The sequence below is a fragment of the Xenopus tropicalis genome, chromosome 9 (assembly GCF_000004195.4).
Source record: "Xenopus tropicalis strain Nigerian chromosome 9, UCB_Xtro_10.0, whole genome shotgun sequence".
Classification (NCBI taxonomy): domain Eukaryota; kingdom Metazoa; phylum Chordata; class Amphibia; order Anura; family Pipidae; genus Xenopus; species Xenopus tropicalis.
The window spans coordinates 84,068,803-84,083,213 of record NC_030685.2 but is presented as its reverse complement, the minus strand read 5'-3'; the positions used below and the strand labels follow the sequence as shown (position 1 = coordinate 84,083,213).

General features: G+C 47.4%; 1 protein-coding gene across 1 annotated transcript; it reads left to right on the top strand.

Moving 5' to 3' along the window:
* The first annotated feature begins 2,263 nt into the window (after nt 1-2,263).
* Nucleotides 2,264-12,142, top strand: ubxn4 (UBX domain protein 4). Its single transcript, XM_002933949.5, has 13 exons — nt 2,264-2,445; nt 6,398-6,500; nt 6,638-6,666; nt 7,102-7,220; nt 7,997-8,165; nt 8,359-8,476; nt 8,761-8,815; nt 9,669-9,833; nt 10,002-10,129; nt 10,204-10,306; nt 10,800-10,931; nt 11,153-11,364; nt 11,500-12,142. Exons 1-13 carry the CDS (start codon nt 2,364-2,366, stop codon nt 11,633-11,635), a joined length of 1,551 nt encoding a protein of 516 aa, XP_002933995.1. The 5' UTR covers nt 2,264-2,363; the 3' UTR covers nt 11,636-12,142.
* Nucleotides 12,143-14,411: the final 2,269 nt, after the last annotated feature.

Here is a 14,411-nt window from a genome sequence, read left to right as displayed (position 1 = left end):
CAGCATGAAATATGCTTATTCAATAAAACCCCAAAATGGTCGGTCAGCGCTGGATTTCAAATGCATACGGCCCTAGGCCGGCCTGTGAATGCGCACTAGTGCGCCAAACTTCTGAGAACCCGCCTGAAACTGCCCCACCCCATCTAACCTGCATCGGCTTCCCCCGGGGACAGCTGTGGCGCTGCGGCAAGTGGGGGGGCATTCCATCCCTAAAACTTTGCCACCCTAGGCCTGGGCTTCTATGGCCTCACCACAAATCCAGGCCTGGGGGCAGTCAAAAACCTTTCATGGCTGATGGGGACACAATTCATATAAATCACACAGAACAAACTATTTAAATGAACTTGGGCCAATCAGCCTTAAATGATCTCCTTATACTCAGGGTAAAGGGATACATGGGCCGGGCTGAGGAAAGCTGCCAGTGAGCCAAGTCCTGCCGGAGCAGGTTTGATTTTCCATCAGATCAGGGACCGCATTGGCCCATTGATGAGGTTGGTCCTCGGTCTGACGGTGCCGAGTCCCACTGTTCTCATTCATTCATTTGGCCTTAGGGCCCGGAGTTCATCCAAACAAGCAGATTTTACCATGTGTGGCGCCTTTAGGACCCTGCAGGGTGGGCTGTACCCATACCTCCCAACTGTCTCGATTTTCACGGGATAGTCCCCCTTTTTTTTTTATATTTTGAAAGGTGTATTTTATTAATTTTTCATACAAACAAAAACATAAAATAACACATTTAACAATGCAATGAGGAAAATGCATTGGTCTTTCTTTTCCAGGTTTATCTTTAAAATTTGTTACAAACATTGAAGGGATAGGTTGTGACATTACAGAGTGTGTATGTTTGGCAGCAGTTCCAGCATATTGGGTCCGTCACCCTACTGAACTACGTGTTCAGGGTGTGGCAGAACAAGGTGGGAGGACGCCTTATACTATGTAACTAGGAGCGAGATTGTTCAATTTCCCTCTAGGTAACACCAAGGGCCCCAAACTTTGTCAAATTTGTCAGGTGCGCCCCTAGTCTCGTATGTGAGTTTATACAGAGGGGCAACCGCATTCACTAGGTTCTTCCAGGCTGTAATGGTGGGCAGGGTAGGGCCCATCCAATGCATTGCGACTGTTTTTTTTGCATAGGAGTATTCTGTAGCGTATCTGGGCGCTATTTTGGGCAATTATACTGTCTAGGACCCCTAGCAAGCAGGTTTCAGGAGCAGTCACAGTAGGGAAGGCTAAGTTATTTGATGAGTATTTAGTGACTGCATATGGGGATATGAAAGTTAGCAGGGCTAGCTGCACATCTCGGGCAGTGATCTGTTGGGGTACGGCCCATCTGGCGCAACCTTAATGGTGTGATATGGACAGTCCCTCTTTTGACAGCTCAGCTCCCAGTCCCGGATTCTTACTGAATTGTCCCTCATTTCCCTCATCTCCTGCACTGAAGCAGGACCCCAAACCCCCCAGAAATGTGTTCAGACCTTAAATAACCTGCCAAATTTAGTCAAATGGGAGTGGTATTTAGGGGGCGTGGTAAAATTTTGCCGTGCGTTATTTATTTTTGTCCCTCTTTCCATTTTCAAGGGAGGAATGTGTCCGGCACCATTGCCTCAGCCCATGCTCTGGTCAGTCCGGACACTTTCTTGGCCTGAGCCTGAGGGCAGTGCTGTGGAAAACATTGGGGTCACCACCTTTGCCAGTGCTAAACCTGAACAAAGGGGGCGGGGCAGCAAAGCTATAGGGGTGGGGCAGCAAAGCTAGGGGCGGGGTTATGATGCCAGAGTGCAGTTACTGCAGCGCTTACAATTGGCTGGAATTCCAGTCAGTTTGATTGGCAGCCCTAGTTCTGTCTTTATTCTGCCTGATGGGTAACTGTATGGGCTCTGTTATACCAGTTTTCCAGAAAGCTCAGAAATTTGCTCTTTATTTCTGTAACAATAAGAAATGAATTGAACTTGATAACTAAACAGGTGGCAAGCCCAGCAAGCTGCTGATTGGGTGGGAGGGAAGGGCAAAATAAATGGTATTACCCCAGAGAATGGCCTACATTAACTATACAGCAAAACTGAATAAAACATGACGCAATGATGGTAATTATAGGCGCAATTAGTGTATGAGGTAACTGCATATGCGTATGACATCATTACGGGCAGAGCGTATGGCGGCTTGGTTGTTTCCATGACAACAAACTCCATCAGCGCTGCGCTCAGTATTCACTTCCGCCCCACGTGGGCGTGGCTTATTGTTTGCGTGCGGCGTGAGAGCGGACGGCGTTACGTCACATCCTGTTTTCCGGCTTCGTCACCGTCTGTGTGTGTGCAGTGAGGGCAGTGAGGGCAGTGACAGGAGGCGGGCAGCGGAGTCGGACGATGCTGTGGTTCCAGGGCTCCATCCCGGAGGCTATAGCGGCCGCCAAGCAGCGCAACTCCGTGTTTGTGGTGTTCGTGGCTGGTGAGGAGAATGGATTCCCCGCCTCTCAGTGTATCGGGCAACTTGTCATAGGGGCAACTGGGCCTGAGGCACGGCCAACTGTCTGGCATCATAGGGGCATAATATGGGCATCATAGGGGCATAATATGGGCATCATAGGGGCACAAGGGCTGCCAGTATCGGGGGGGGGGCAATGATTGTTATAGTTGTCAGTTTAGCTAACTGCCTGTCAGAGGGGAGCCCATGTACTGGTACTAACTGCCTGTCAGAGGGGAGCCCATGTACTGCTACTAACTGCCTGTCAGAGGGGAGCCCATGTACTGCTACTAACTGCCTGTCAGAGGGGAGCCCATGTACTGCTACTAACTGCCTGTCAGAGGGGAGCCCATGTACTGCTACTAACTGCCTGTCAGAGGGGAGCCCATGTACTGCTACTAACTGCCTGCCAGAGGGGAGCCCATGTACTGGTACTAACTGCCTGTCAGAGGGGAGCCCATGTACTGGTACTAACTGCCTGCCAGAGGGGAGCCCATGTACTGGTACTAACTGCCTGCCAGAGGGGAGCCCATGTACTGGTACTAACTGCCTGCCAGAGGGGAGCCCATGTACTGGTACTAACTGCCTGTCAGAGGGGAGCCCATGTACTGGTACTAACTGCCTGTCAGAGGGGAGCCCATGTACTGGTACTAACTGCCTGTCAGAGGGGAGCCCATGTACTGGTACTAACTGCCTGTCAGAGGGGAGCCCATGTACTGGTACTAACTGCCTGCCAGAGGGGAGCCCATGTACTGGTACTAACTGCCTGCCAGAGGGGAGCCCATGTACTGGTACTAACTGCCTGTCAGAGGGGAGCCCATGTACTGGTACTAACTGCCTGTTAGAGGGGAGCCCATGTACTGCTACTAACTGCCTGTCAGAGGGGAGCCCATGTACTGGTACATCTGGCATCATGGAGATAGCCCAGGGACTGGCACAGCTAACTGTCAGTATAGTGGGAACCCGGGGACTGTTATAACCAATGTCCTGCCAGAGTGGAGCCCAAGGACTCGCTGCCGAATGTCAGTATGTGGGTAACCCAGGCAACATATTGGGGCATTAGAACTGTTCTCTGTAGCCCAGAGGCTGCTGTAGGCCACAAATACTAAGCTGTCAGCTTTATGATGGGCCATTATTATTGTCAGTGTTCATGGGGTTGCCTAGTAACTGTCAGCTTGTTGGTATGTATGTATATTTCATGTATATAATGCTACGTATGTGTGAATTCATAAACAAACAGGTTCATTACAATAATAGGTACAAAGGAATAAATACAAATAAATATAAAGTACAGTTGTATTAATGATTCCACCGAGGACGGGAGGATGGAGGTCCCTGGCCTGTAGAGCTTACAGTCTAAATAACTTACAGACACAAATAGGTGACACTGCAGTATAAGTGCCAGTTCCTAGTTCAGGTCTATGCGAGAGCCCCAAGGGGGGGTCTGTGAGTTCTGCAGAGACAGGGGGGATACCCTCGGCAGAAATTTGGGGAGAATGTACGAGCAGCCTGACAGTTACGGGTGACAGAAAGGGACAGATTTTGGCAATTTTGCATAAGAAAAAGTTACAGGTTTTGACAGTGGGGTTTATATGGTGAGAGAAGGAGAGATCCCCCCCCAAACCACGTGCCGAGTAGATAGGGTTAATGAGCGTGTCATCAATAGTAATGGGGGGGGCAGTAGGACCAGTAGATAGGGTTAATGAGCGTGTCATCAATAGTAATGGGGGGGGCAGTAGGACCAGTAGATAGGGTTAATGAGCGTGTCATCAATAGTAATGGGGGGCAGTAGGACCAGTAGATAGGGTTAATGAGCGTGTCATCAATAGTAATGGGGGGCAGTAGGACCAGGCTTGGGTGGGTAGATGCTCAGTTTTTTGTAAAGGGGAACCCTGTTATTTCCAGGCAAGTAGCTGTCGGCTTATAAAAAGGAGTAATTTTTCGATTGGGGGGAAACAGGTAACTGTCAGGCATCTGCCTTTACTAACTGTCAGCCTGTGTTTGTTGGCTGGTAGCGGGGGTGGGATTGGGGTTGCACAGTTTCTGTCACTGGCATCCTGTGTGTGAATGGAGATGGATCCTGGGGGCTTCTCTGGGCAACTCTGTGCCTGCCTGCCAAAGGGGCCCCAGGTCGCTGCCGCTAATAATGCTGTTATTGGATGGTATTACTGCGTGTATAGGGGACCCATCCAATAGAGGGGCAGCACTTTAGCCATTTAGTAATGAGGAACGGGGTGACAGTTAGAGTGACAGACAGAGCATCTCTGAAGGGCTCGCAGGCAGTTATTTATTGGCTTCAGTCTGAGAGTGCAAAGTGCAGTCACTGCGAGTTCCTGGCCCTACAGTACAGTCTCTTTATGAGATGTCCCTTGGATGCAATAATAAAATCCATTATTGCTCTATCCCAGTAATTATAGCCCGTCTCTCTGTTAGACTGCCTGGCACAGTTGGCACAGTTGGGCCAGCGGCACCATTGGCATCCTCTCTGCCGTTGTTGCTACGTAGTTTGAAAATAACATCCTAGTGAGCCTTGGGCCTCCATCTTGTTTCTTTTGTGTTTGTCTTGTTTGTGCCGTGAAGCTGCTCATTCCCTGTCACTGTAGGGCAGTCTCGCCAGCAGTCTCGCCAGCTCTTTGCCAAACTGTCACAACAAAATGCTTTCACTGCCCTTATTGGGAGACATAAGAAGGTTAAACAAAGGGAGAGCAAATAAACCACAGCCCTCCCAGTACTGTGGGTGGTGTCTGTAGCTGCCTGTGTGTTATAGGTGAGGGGGGGGGGTTATTGTTGTGATGAAATCTGGGTATTAGGTGACAGACAGAGGCGGCAGGCAGAGCTACCAATGCACTTGACAAGTGGCGGCTAATAATACTCCTGTGCTGATATGGTATTTATAGTCAGTGTTTATGTGCTCCAGGGACGGTGTCCTTACTAAACATACAATTGGGCAATCTCCTAAAGCCTTACTATTCACCCCGTCCCCCTGGCACCACATCTCCTTACTATATACACTGACTTCTAACGTCCTTACAAGGTAGATTATTCAGATCTGCTTTCCCTTTAAACGCTGTTCCCGTGTACAAGTGGCACATTGCTGCCATTCCTGCCATTACACGGACTTTGCCTTCACTCACGCCACTGCCTCCCTTCTGCCCTTCAGCAAGTTACCCATTCCCGCTAACCAATGGCAGCGCTTATTAGCTCTGTCGTGGGACCACTGATCATTAAAGGGAATGTAAACCCAAAAATAAGATTTTGCCTAATGAAAAGAAAATGTCAGTTTAAGCAACTTTCTGATATAAATTTGTAAGGAATTTGCGCGTAGTCTGTCTCTCCCTGTCTGCACTTGAATTCTTCTTCACAGGTCTGTTAATAAACTGCTACATAGTTTCAGTAGTCAGAACCAGCAGGGCGGAGAATATAAAGAGAGACCGATTGCCCATACAGACTGCATAGACACCATGTTTTTCATTTTATATTATTCATGCATTATGTTTAATGATTTGGCCCAAACACACATCAACCCAATGCAACCTAGTGAGACCGGCAGCTTACAAACTGCAGCTACTGATAAGGCTCATGTAAAGTCTACAGATTGCCAGTCCGGCCCCAGGCCTGGGTAAAGCTGGCTATGCCCCTAAAGATCTGCTTGTTTGCCCAGGCTGCTAAACAAATGGATCTTTCCCCCAGTATTCCCACATTGACACACTGGGCAATTTTAAACTGACTAGATACTGATTGGTCGAGCCTGTCGGTGGGTCCGGTTCATGGAGAATTCATGTAGAATTACAGACATAAGGCTTGCGTACCCACAATATCATTATACAGCGCAGCAGGTTCCACTGTATACTCTCGCTATATAACCGTACATATAAATAACACTGTATGTATGATTTCTGTTGGATAGCCCCATACAGCAGTCTATGTTTGGTTGCAGGGGAGGATGAGCAGTCGATCCGGATGTCGGAAAGCTGGGCCAATGAAGGAGTGACCCAGAACACTTCCGAGGGATTCGTCGCTATAAAGCTCGATAGCCAAAGGTTGGTTCCCTGGGGCACAGTCGTATTGTCTCTCTGCTACTGCGCTCTTTCCTATAGGAGTTACAGAATTGCAGAATAATAAAAAAAAAAAAAATTTAAAAAATCTGTTTCTAAAATTCCTCTTTTTTTTTTTGCAGTGAATCCTGCCTGCAGTTTTCACAGATCTGTATCCTTTCTTATGAGATTAGTGCTTCATTAAACACCACAACATTCGGTGATGCCTGCAGTAGCCTCTAGGTGTCAGTGTTTGTATTACCATGGGGCATATTTATCATACAGTCACCTTTGTTTTTACCCTTTGATAAGTGTGCCGGCATAAAATCTGTACAGTGATTACAGAGCTAAGGCCACAGAGTGGGCACATTTTAAATGGCTGAAAAAAAAGAACACATTTAAGCCTGTTTAACCCTATATTTTTAGCCTCTGTGTTGGCTTCCTATGTTTTTGGCCCAGCAGAGCAGTGGGCTTTGCTATAAATGCCAGAAGGGTGCCACTTTATATCTATTCTATCTATCCCAATGCTCCTGCTGAACATCTGCGGCCCCCACCCTGATAAATAGTCCCATTATTATTTATAGCTCCTTGAGCAGCTGTCTCTCAGATCCTGTTGTGTGCGTCCCATCGAGCTTCTTTATAGGGGAGAATGGAATCCCGTTGGAAGTCATTGCTGGGAGTATTTCGGCTGAAGAACTTGTTGCAAAGATAGCCAAAGTCAAACAGGTCAGAGTGATGTACTGAGTCTTTGTCTCCTAGAGTTCAACCCTACAATTGTTGTGATTGTTACCCATGGGCTGCTCTCTTTCCCAGTGTCAGGGGGGAGGCGGGGCTTGGACATTACTGAGCGCTTGGTCACACTGCCTTGTGCTTTATGGAGAGCATAAAACAGGTTTATAAAGCTTGGCCTTCTAGAGCAGTGATCCCCAACCAGTGGCTCAGGGGTAACATGTTGCTCACCAACCCCCTGGATGTTGCTCTCAGTGCCCCCAAACCAGGGAGTTATTTTTAAATTCCTGACTTTGTTTTAGTTTTAGTTGCATAAAAACAAGATTTACTACCAAATAAACCCTCTTGTAAGCTGATAGGGTGCATAGAGGCTGCCTAATAGCCAATCACAGCCCTTATTTGGCTCCTCCATGAACTGTTATGGTGCTTGTGTTGCTCCCCAAGTCTTTTTACATTTGACTGTGGCTCACGAGTAAGAAAGGTTGGGGATCCCTGTTCTAGAGAGAGAGGTCTAGCAATCTGCTTTTCCTGGTCCAAACCCTTTCCCCCCCAGAAAATAGACAGATTCAAGGTTTCTACATGTGAAAGGGGTGGGGGGGGGGGGGGTTTGAGATTGGATTCTTCTAATCTAAAGGGGGGGGGAGTGCTTGAGAGGGTTTCACGGGTTTCATCCCAACTTGCCCTGCAGTCTGTAAACAGGGGCCAGCCCTGTGCCTTCATAACAAGTCCTTCTCTCTCCTGCTGGCATGATCTTATATACTGATACTTTCTAGATGCACTCAGGAAAGAAGGATGGACTTCTAGTAAATGCAAAGCTTCCAGAAAGTTCTCCAGAGCCGTGTTCTGAAGCACCTTGTCCTGTTGTTCCACATACCCACGCCAGCCCCCCGGAGAATGCCCAGCCAGCAGGCACGCAGCCAGAGACTTCATCGCCTACCACAGGTACAAATGCAATGAGCCAATAATACAGTGTAATGCTCACTTTGGGTGAATCCTGGGGCCACTGGCTTTTCCCCAATATTTAATTAGTACAGAATTCTAACTCTCTGTACTTCCTGAGCTGCTATGCCTTCTAGACTGTCGCCTTTATGTACAGTGTGGGCACAATGTCACTGTGCTTTCTTACTTTGCTCAGAACCTCCCACATCAGTGGCAGCTCTGCCCCCCGCCCACGAGAGTGAATCCCAGGAACCGGGGACTGAGTGTGTGCAGCCTATCCAACCAGAGGAGGAGTTTGCCGACAGAGTGCAGCGGTGAGATGGGGATTATTATCTACTGTGAGGTATCAGTACTAACTGTACAAATATACAGCAACAACTAGAACAATGTGTTACACTATGGCTGTTGTTTGTACAGCTCCCTGGCTGGAGCTTTCAAGGTCAAAGCAGCCAGTATAAAAGTACAATATAAAAGCTCTCTGCCTTTGCTGTTGTACTTTTACATGGTCATGGAGTGCCTCAGTGACTTATCCTTATATTTTACAACAGGGGGTACATTATTCACTTTATGATCAATGCTGTTTCATTATTTTGCCCAGGGTAACACAAAAGCTGGAGGAGAGAAGGGAGCAGAGAAAAAAGGATGAGGAGCAGGTAAGTGCCCCTGTGTTGATGCACATCACTGTGACAGCAGTCTATAGGCATGGGGGGCCTTTATCTTACTGAGAGAAATTAGTTGGTTATTCTTGTTTAAACAAAATCATTGTAGGAAAGAGCCATGGGTAACCCGGGTACTGAATTTAAGCAGCGCCCATCTTTTTTGGAGAAACAGTTCTACTTAGCCATATTCATTAACCATTACACAGACATATTTAAGCTTTTATCTTATAGAATTCTAATGCTCTCCTATGTAGAGTGTTTATGATGGAATCATTCATGATGTACAGACATGTTAAATGGTATATTCATAATAAAATATAACAAACTGAACTACAAATTAAAAATGAACAATAAAGTTTGCACAATGAGTCTTCTCCTCTACGTCCTTATTTCTTCTGTTTTCTTATTGTCTCCATAAAAATGAAATAAATATATAGGGGTTCCGTGTTTATTTTAACCTTAGGGCGCAACGCTCCAAGTCTATTATGGATTTTGTAGTTGCCTTCTAGCCCTTATCTAATACAAATTAAGGGTGAAGACACACTGAGCAACTAGTAGCAGCTACTTTTTCACGGCTACTAAGCTCCTGAAAATACATTTCCTTAGACAATACTGAGAATTGCCTCTGCTAAAACACACACAGAGACAATTATCAGTAAATGATCAGCATTGTCTTTTTTAGTAGCCGTGACAAGTAGCTGCTACTAGTAGCTCTGTGTGTCTTCACCCTAAAGAGGCTTCTGTTTATTATTTCGATTACGGCCTAGTATATGCTAGCCAAGGGGCCCACGTTTTGGTCTGGGGTAATACTCAACAATTCCTGAGATGTGTTTTATTTGTTACACAGGTTGAGATAAAGAAGGAAATTGAGAGAAGAAAAATGGGCAAAGATATGCTGGAATATAAGCGAAAGCAGGAGGAGGACTTGGCAAAAAGGGCCCTGGAGGAGAGAAACAGAGAGAAGGCGGAAGAAAAAGCCGCCAGGGATCGCATTCGGCAGCAGATCGCTCAGGTACAGTGTGAATGGGCCTCGGGTTGGCTGCGTGCATAAAGCAAACCCAACACCAACTGATCTGTATGGTCGGATGGTGAATGCTCATATCTTGTTGGCTGATTGGATTTTTAGGGCAGTCCTATCACCATCCAGCTAGTCAGTGTGCCCTCTCTCTTCCCGTTATAGGACCGCGCCGACCGTGCTGCCCGTTTTGCAAAAAACAAAGAAGAACTGGAAGCAGCGAAAGCGGCGGAACTGCAGGCCCAGCAGGCAGAGAGAGAGGCCCGGAGAGAGGTGGCACAGAAGGAGAGGAGGTAACGTCATTCTACATGTACAAGTATTGCTACTCCGTGTTTGAATTCAGCCTTACACAATCCTCTCTGTGCAGTACCATCGCCCGGATACAGTTTAGACTTCCTGACGGTTCTTCATTCACCAACCAGTTTGCATCAGAAGCTCCTCTTGAGGAAGCGCGACAGTTTGCTGCACAGGTTAGTTTATACAGCCTGATCACTTGGCTGCTATATGTGCTATACAGGGTTTCCACCAGCAGATGGTGCTGCATACCAAGTTATTGCCTATTCTGCCCAAGCACAGCACTAACAGTTCACATTTAAGGGAACTGGGCTATTTTATACCCTGCTCTGGCCACTCCCTCCAATTATAAAATCAAATCTGAGTGAATTTTCTGGTTACGGCTTTGCATAACGTCAGGCATCTATAAGAGATAATGATAATATATATATATATATATCTATATATATATATATCTATATATATATATATATCTATCTATATATATATATATCGGCTTCTTCAATACTAACATCTGGGCATTGAAGTAACAGCCTCTGGCAGACACATAAAATAGGGGCTGAAACAAGATGCCCCCCCCCATACCCAAGGGTTTATCAGCACCCACAGGTCCATACACACTGCTCCCTGCTCCACAACCTTATTTTCTCAATCTCTTGTTTTTTACAGACAGTCGGAAATACTTACGGAAACTTTGCACTGGCGACCATGTTTCCAAGGAGGGAATTCACCAAAGAGGATTATGGGAAATCCCTGTTGTCGTTGGAACTCGCACCCAGTGCTTCAATAGTCCTCTTGCCAGTATGTGCATTATTCATTTCTGTTAATGGGTTCAATGGGAAACAATAATGGCAGATGTGCCCATTTGTAAATTAGGCTCCTTGTTGGGTAATGGTGCTCTCAAGTCATTCAGGGGGGGGGGTTTATACTTTATATCCATTTGTTTGATTGCTATCCTACATTGTCTATGTGGCCAATTAGCCATTTCCAGGCTGACCTATTGATGTTTATTGCATGGTTAGGCAGGAAGGCCGTCCAACGCTGTCATACAGAGCTCTGAAGGCGGAGTCTGGGGTTTCCTCGGTACAGTTCTCTTCCCTCTCCTAGCAGTATGGCGGTTTCTAAGCAACTTCCTGTTTGGTAGCCCCTCCCCTTCCCAGCCTGCAGAGCGACCGGCACATCCACGGCACGAAAGCACAAACCCAACAGCGAGCAGCAGTTCCGAACCAAAGAGGTAACCATTTATAACTAGATCAATACATGCATGTATACATACATACAATGCATTTTAGCGCTTGTATCCCTTTAATAAGATGTTTGGTAGTCGGAACCCACTGTGCGGCTAACTTGTCGCCATTGCTCTTTCCAGAGATGTTGTTAGGAAAAGAGTTCTAGAAAAGCGCACGGACGAGTTCAAAAAAGAAGGCAAAATCTACAGACTGCGAACTCAGGACGACGAGGACGAGAACAACACCTGGAACGGGAACTCGACCCAGCAAATGTAGGTGGGACTCATTGCCAAATGTACAAAGGCTTCTGAACTCCGCCCCCCGCGGAACCGCAGGGGATTCTGGTAGCCACATTCATAAGAGCATTCAGTACTTTAGTCTGCTGCATGAAAGTAGGTTCTGGCACCAGAAATGATCCAATTAACCCTCTTTATTTACTGCCAGCGCTTTCCGTATGGTTTCCTCTCACTGTACTAGAACCCTAGAACCCACGCACGTACTGGGATTTTTATTTTCACCGTTATTTCCTGGCCGGGGAACCGTCTGTTCAGTTGGTAGTTGTGCCGCAGCCTCGGGTTCCTCCCACACTTGGGATTTTTGCTACATTTCACTATAATGCGATGTTTTTGGAAAATAAAAAAAGAGAGCGAAAGAGAGAACTTATTTATATGATTCTGCCCTTTAATTCTGCAAAAAAAAAGCAAAAGCAAAAGCCAAGCTGTTTCTTGTAGTTTTTCATGATGGATTTTGAGACATTGAAAATAAAGTTTTCAAAGAAAATGACCTTGTGATGTCTCTCGTTTTGTTTGTTCTTTTAATTGGTTGCTCCCCTTCCCCCCCAAGTGCTGCTTCCAGCTAATCCTCCCTTACTCATGGGCTGCTCTCCTCTCATTGTCCAGGGAGGAGTGTGGGAAGCAAGAAGGGGAGGAGTGTGGGAAGCAAGAAGGGGAGGAGTGTGGGAAGCAAGAAGGGGAGGAGTGTGGGAAGCAGGGGAAGGAGTATGGGAAGCAAGAAGGGGAGGGGCGTGGGAAGCAAGAAGGGGAGGGGCGTGGGAAGCAAGAAGGGGAGGGGCGTGGGAAGCAAGAAGGGGAGGAGCGTGGGAAGCAAGAAGGGAAGGAGCGTGGGAAGCAAGAAGGGGAGGGGCGTGGGAAGCAAGAAGGGGAGGGGTGTGGGAAGCAAGAAGGGGAGGGGCGTGGGAAGCAAGAAGGGGAGGGGCGTGGGAAGCAAGAAGGGGAGGAGCGTGGGAAGCAAGAAGGGAAGGAGCGTGGGAAGCAAGAAGGGGAGGAGTGTGGGAAGCAAGAAGGGGAGGAGCGTGGGAAGCAGGGGAAGGAGCGTGGGAAGCAAGAAGGGGAAGGAGCGTGGGAAGCAGGGGAAGGAGCGTGGGAAGCAAGAAGGGGAAGGAGCGTGGGAAGCAGGGGAAGGAGCGTGGGAAGCAAGAAGGGGAGGAGCAGGGGAAGGAGCATGGGAAGCAAGAAGGGGAGGAGCATGGGAAGCAGGGGAAGGAGCGTGGGAAGCAGGGGAAGGAGCGTGGGAAGCAAGAAGGGGAGGAGCATGGGAAGCAGGGGAAGGAGCGTGGGAAGCAAGAAGGGGAGGAGTGTGGGAAGCAAGAAGGGGAGGAGCATGGGAAGCAGGGGAAGGAGCGTGAAGCAAGAAGGGAAGGAGCGTGGGAAGCAAGAAGGGGAGGAGTGTGGGAAGCAAGAAGGGGAGGAGCATGGGAAGCAGGGGAAGGAGCGTGAAGCAGGGGAAGGAGCGTGGGAAGCAGGGGAAGGAGTATGGGAAGTAAGAAGGGGAGGGGCAGGGGAGGAGCGTGGGGAGCAGGGGAGGGGTGTGGGAAGCAAAAAGGGGAGGGGCGTTGAAAGCGCAGAGGAGGAGTGTGGGGGGCAGGGGAGGGGTGTGGGAAGCAGGGGGAGTATGGGATGAGCACCCTCAGCTGCTCTATTGGTAATGTAATAATATGAACTAGTAAAGCTGGCCGGGCATAAAGCAATCTGATTGGATTATTCTGTAATTCTCAACTGGTGCCACTAGGGGGCACTTCCAATAGAACTATTTTTTTTTCTTAGTTTGAGCCCTTTGAGGTTCAACATCTTGTTACCCCCCCCCCCCCCTCCTTTGGCTCCTAATGAGATAAATCGCTTAAATATAAAAAATACTGCAGTTAGATTTCTTTTTGGAGAAAACGTTGGGGCCCCGGTGCTCAAACCCTCGGCTCTTAAGGAAATTTAATTGAAACAAGTTACTTCATAAGAAAAAGACTAACGTGGTGCAGTTACAAAGCTGAGAAGCCTGACGCGTTTTGTGCCAAAAAGGAGACACAATCATCGGCTAAAGATTGTTTGAAATCACCCAGTATTTCAAGCTAAAAGCACCAGTCACCGAGTGTCCAATCACAGCATCCAGCTCATTCACCAATCAGAGCATATCTTACAAATCATAGTGAATAAACGTATGTTATACATATGTACAAAGTGTGAGAATTTTTTTAGCTTTTCCGAAACCCAATTTGGTATAATACGTATATAACAAACAAACGGTAAGAATAATATTTTTTACTATTTAATATATTTAATAATTTTACATAAGGTCAATAGTGTATTTGTATGAATATTGGGAACTATTTACCATTTGCAACTGTACAGGAAGCAGACCCTGCAGCCAGGCCCCGCCCCCCTAGCAACCGCTGGGTCTGCTTCCTCTATAGTTGTACAAGTGATGTTTAAATGAGGCTTTCAGGAAGGCAAATAGTCATTCACCCCCAAATGACATTCAGTTTGGACCTCCCTCCCACTGTAGGAATCAATCCAATGGAGCATCCTGCAATTTTATTGGATGGCAACTCTGCTGGTGCCCCCAGTGTATAGGTGGGAAATACTACAGGCCACGCCTTCCTTCATCTTCCCAATGGAGCATCCTGCAATTTTATTGGATGGCAACACTGCTGGTGCCCCCAGTGTATAGGTGGGAAATACTACAGGCCACGCCTTCCTTCATCTTCCCAATGGAGCATCCTGCAATTTTATTGGATGGCCTTGGGATCTGTTGGACTGAACCA

Bases quoted from the DNA above. Each gene is read 5' to 3' on its own strand.
- ubxn4 (XM_002933949.5), top strand. From the start codon at position 2,364: ATGCTGTGGTTCCAGGGCTCCATCCCGGAGGCTATAGCGGCCGCCAAG. The intron at 6,501-6,637 runs GTTGGTTCCCTG...TTTTTTTTGCAG, and splicing joins ATAAAGCTCGATAGCCAAAG to TGAATCCTGCCTGCAGTTTT. The intron at 10,130-10,203 runs GTAACGTCATTC...CTCTCTGTGCAG, and splicing joins GTGGCACAGAAGGAGAGGAG to TACCATCGCCCGGATACAGT.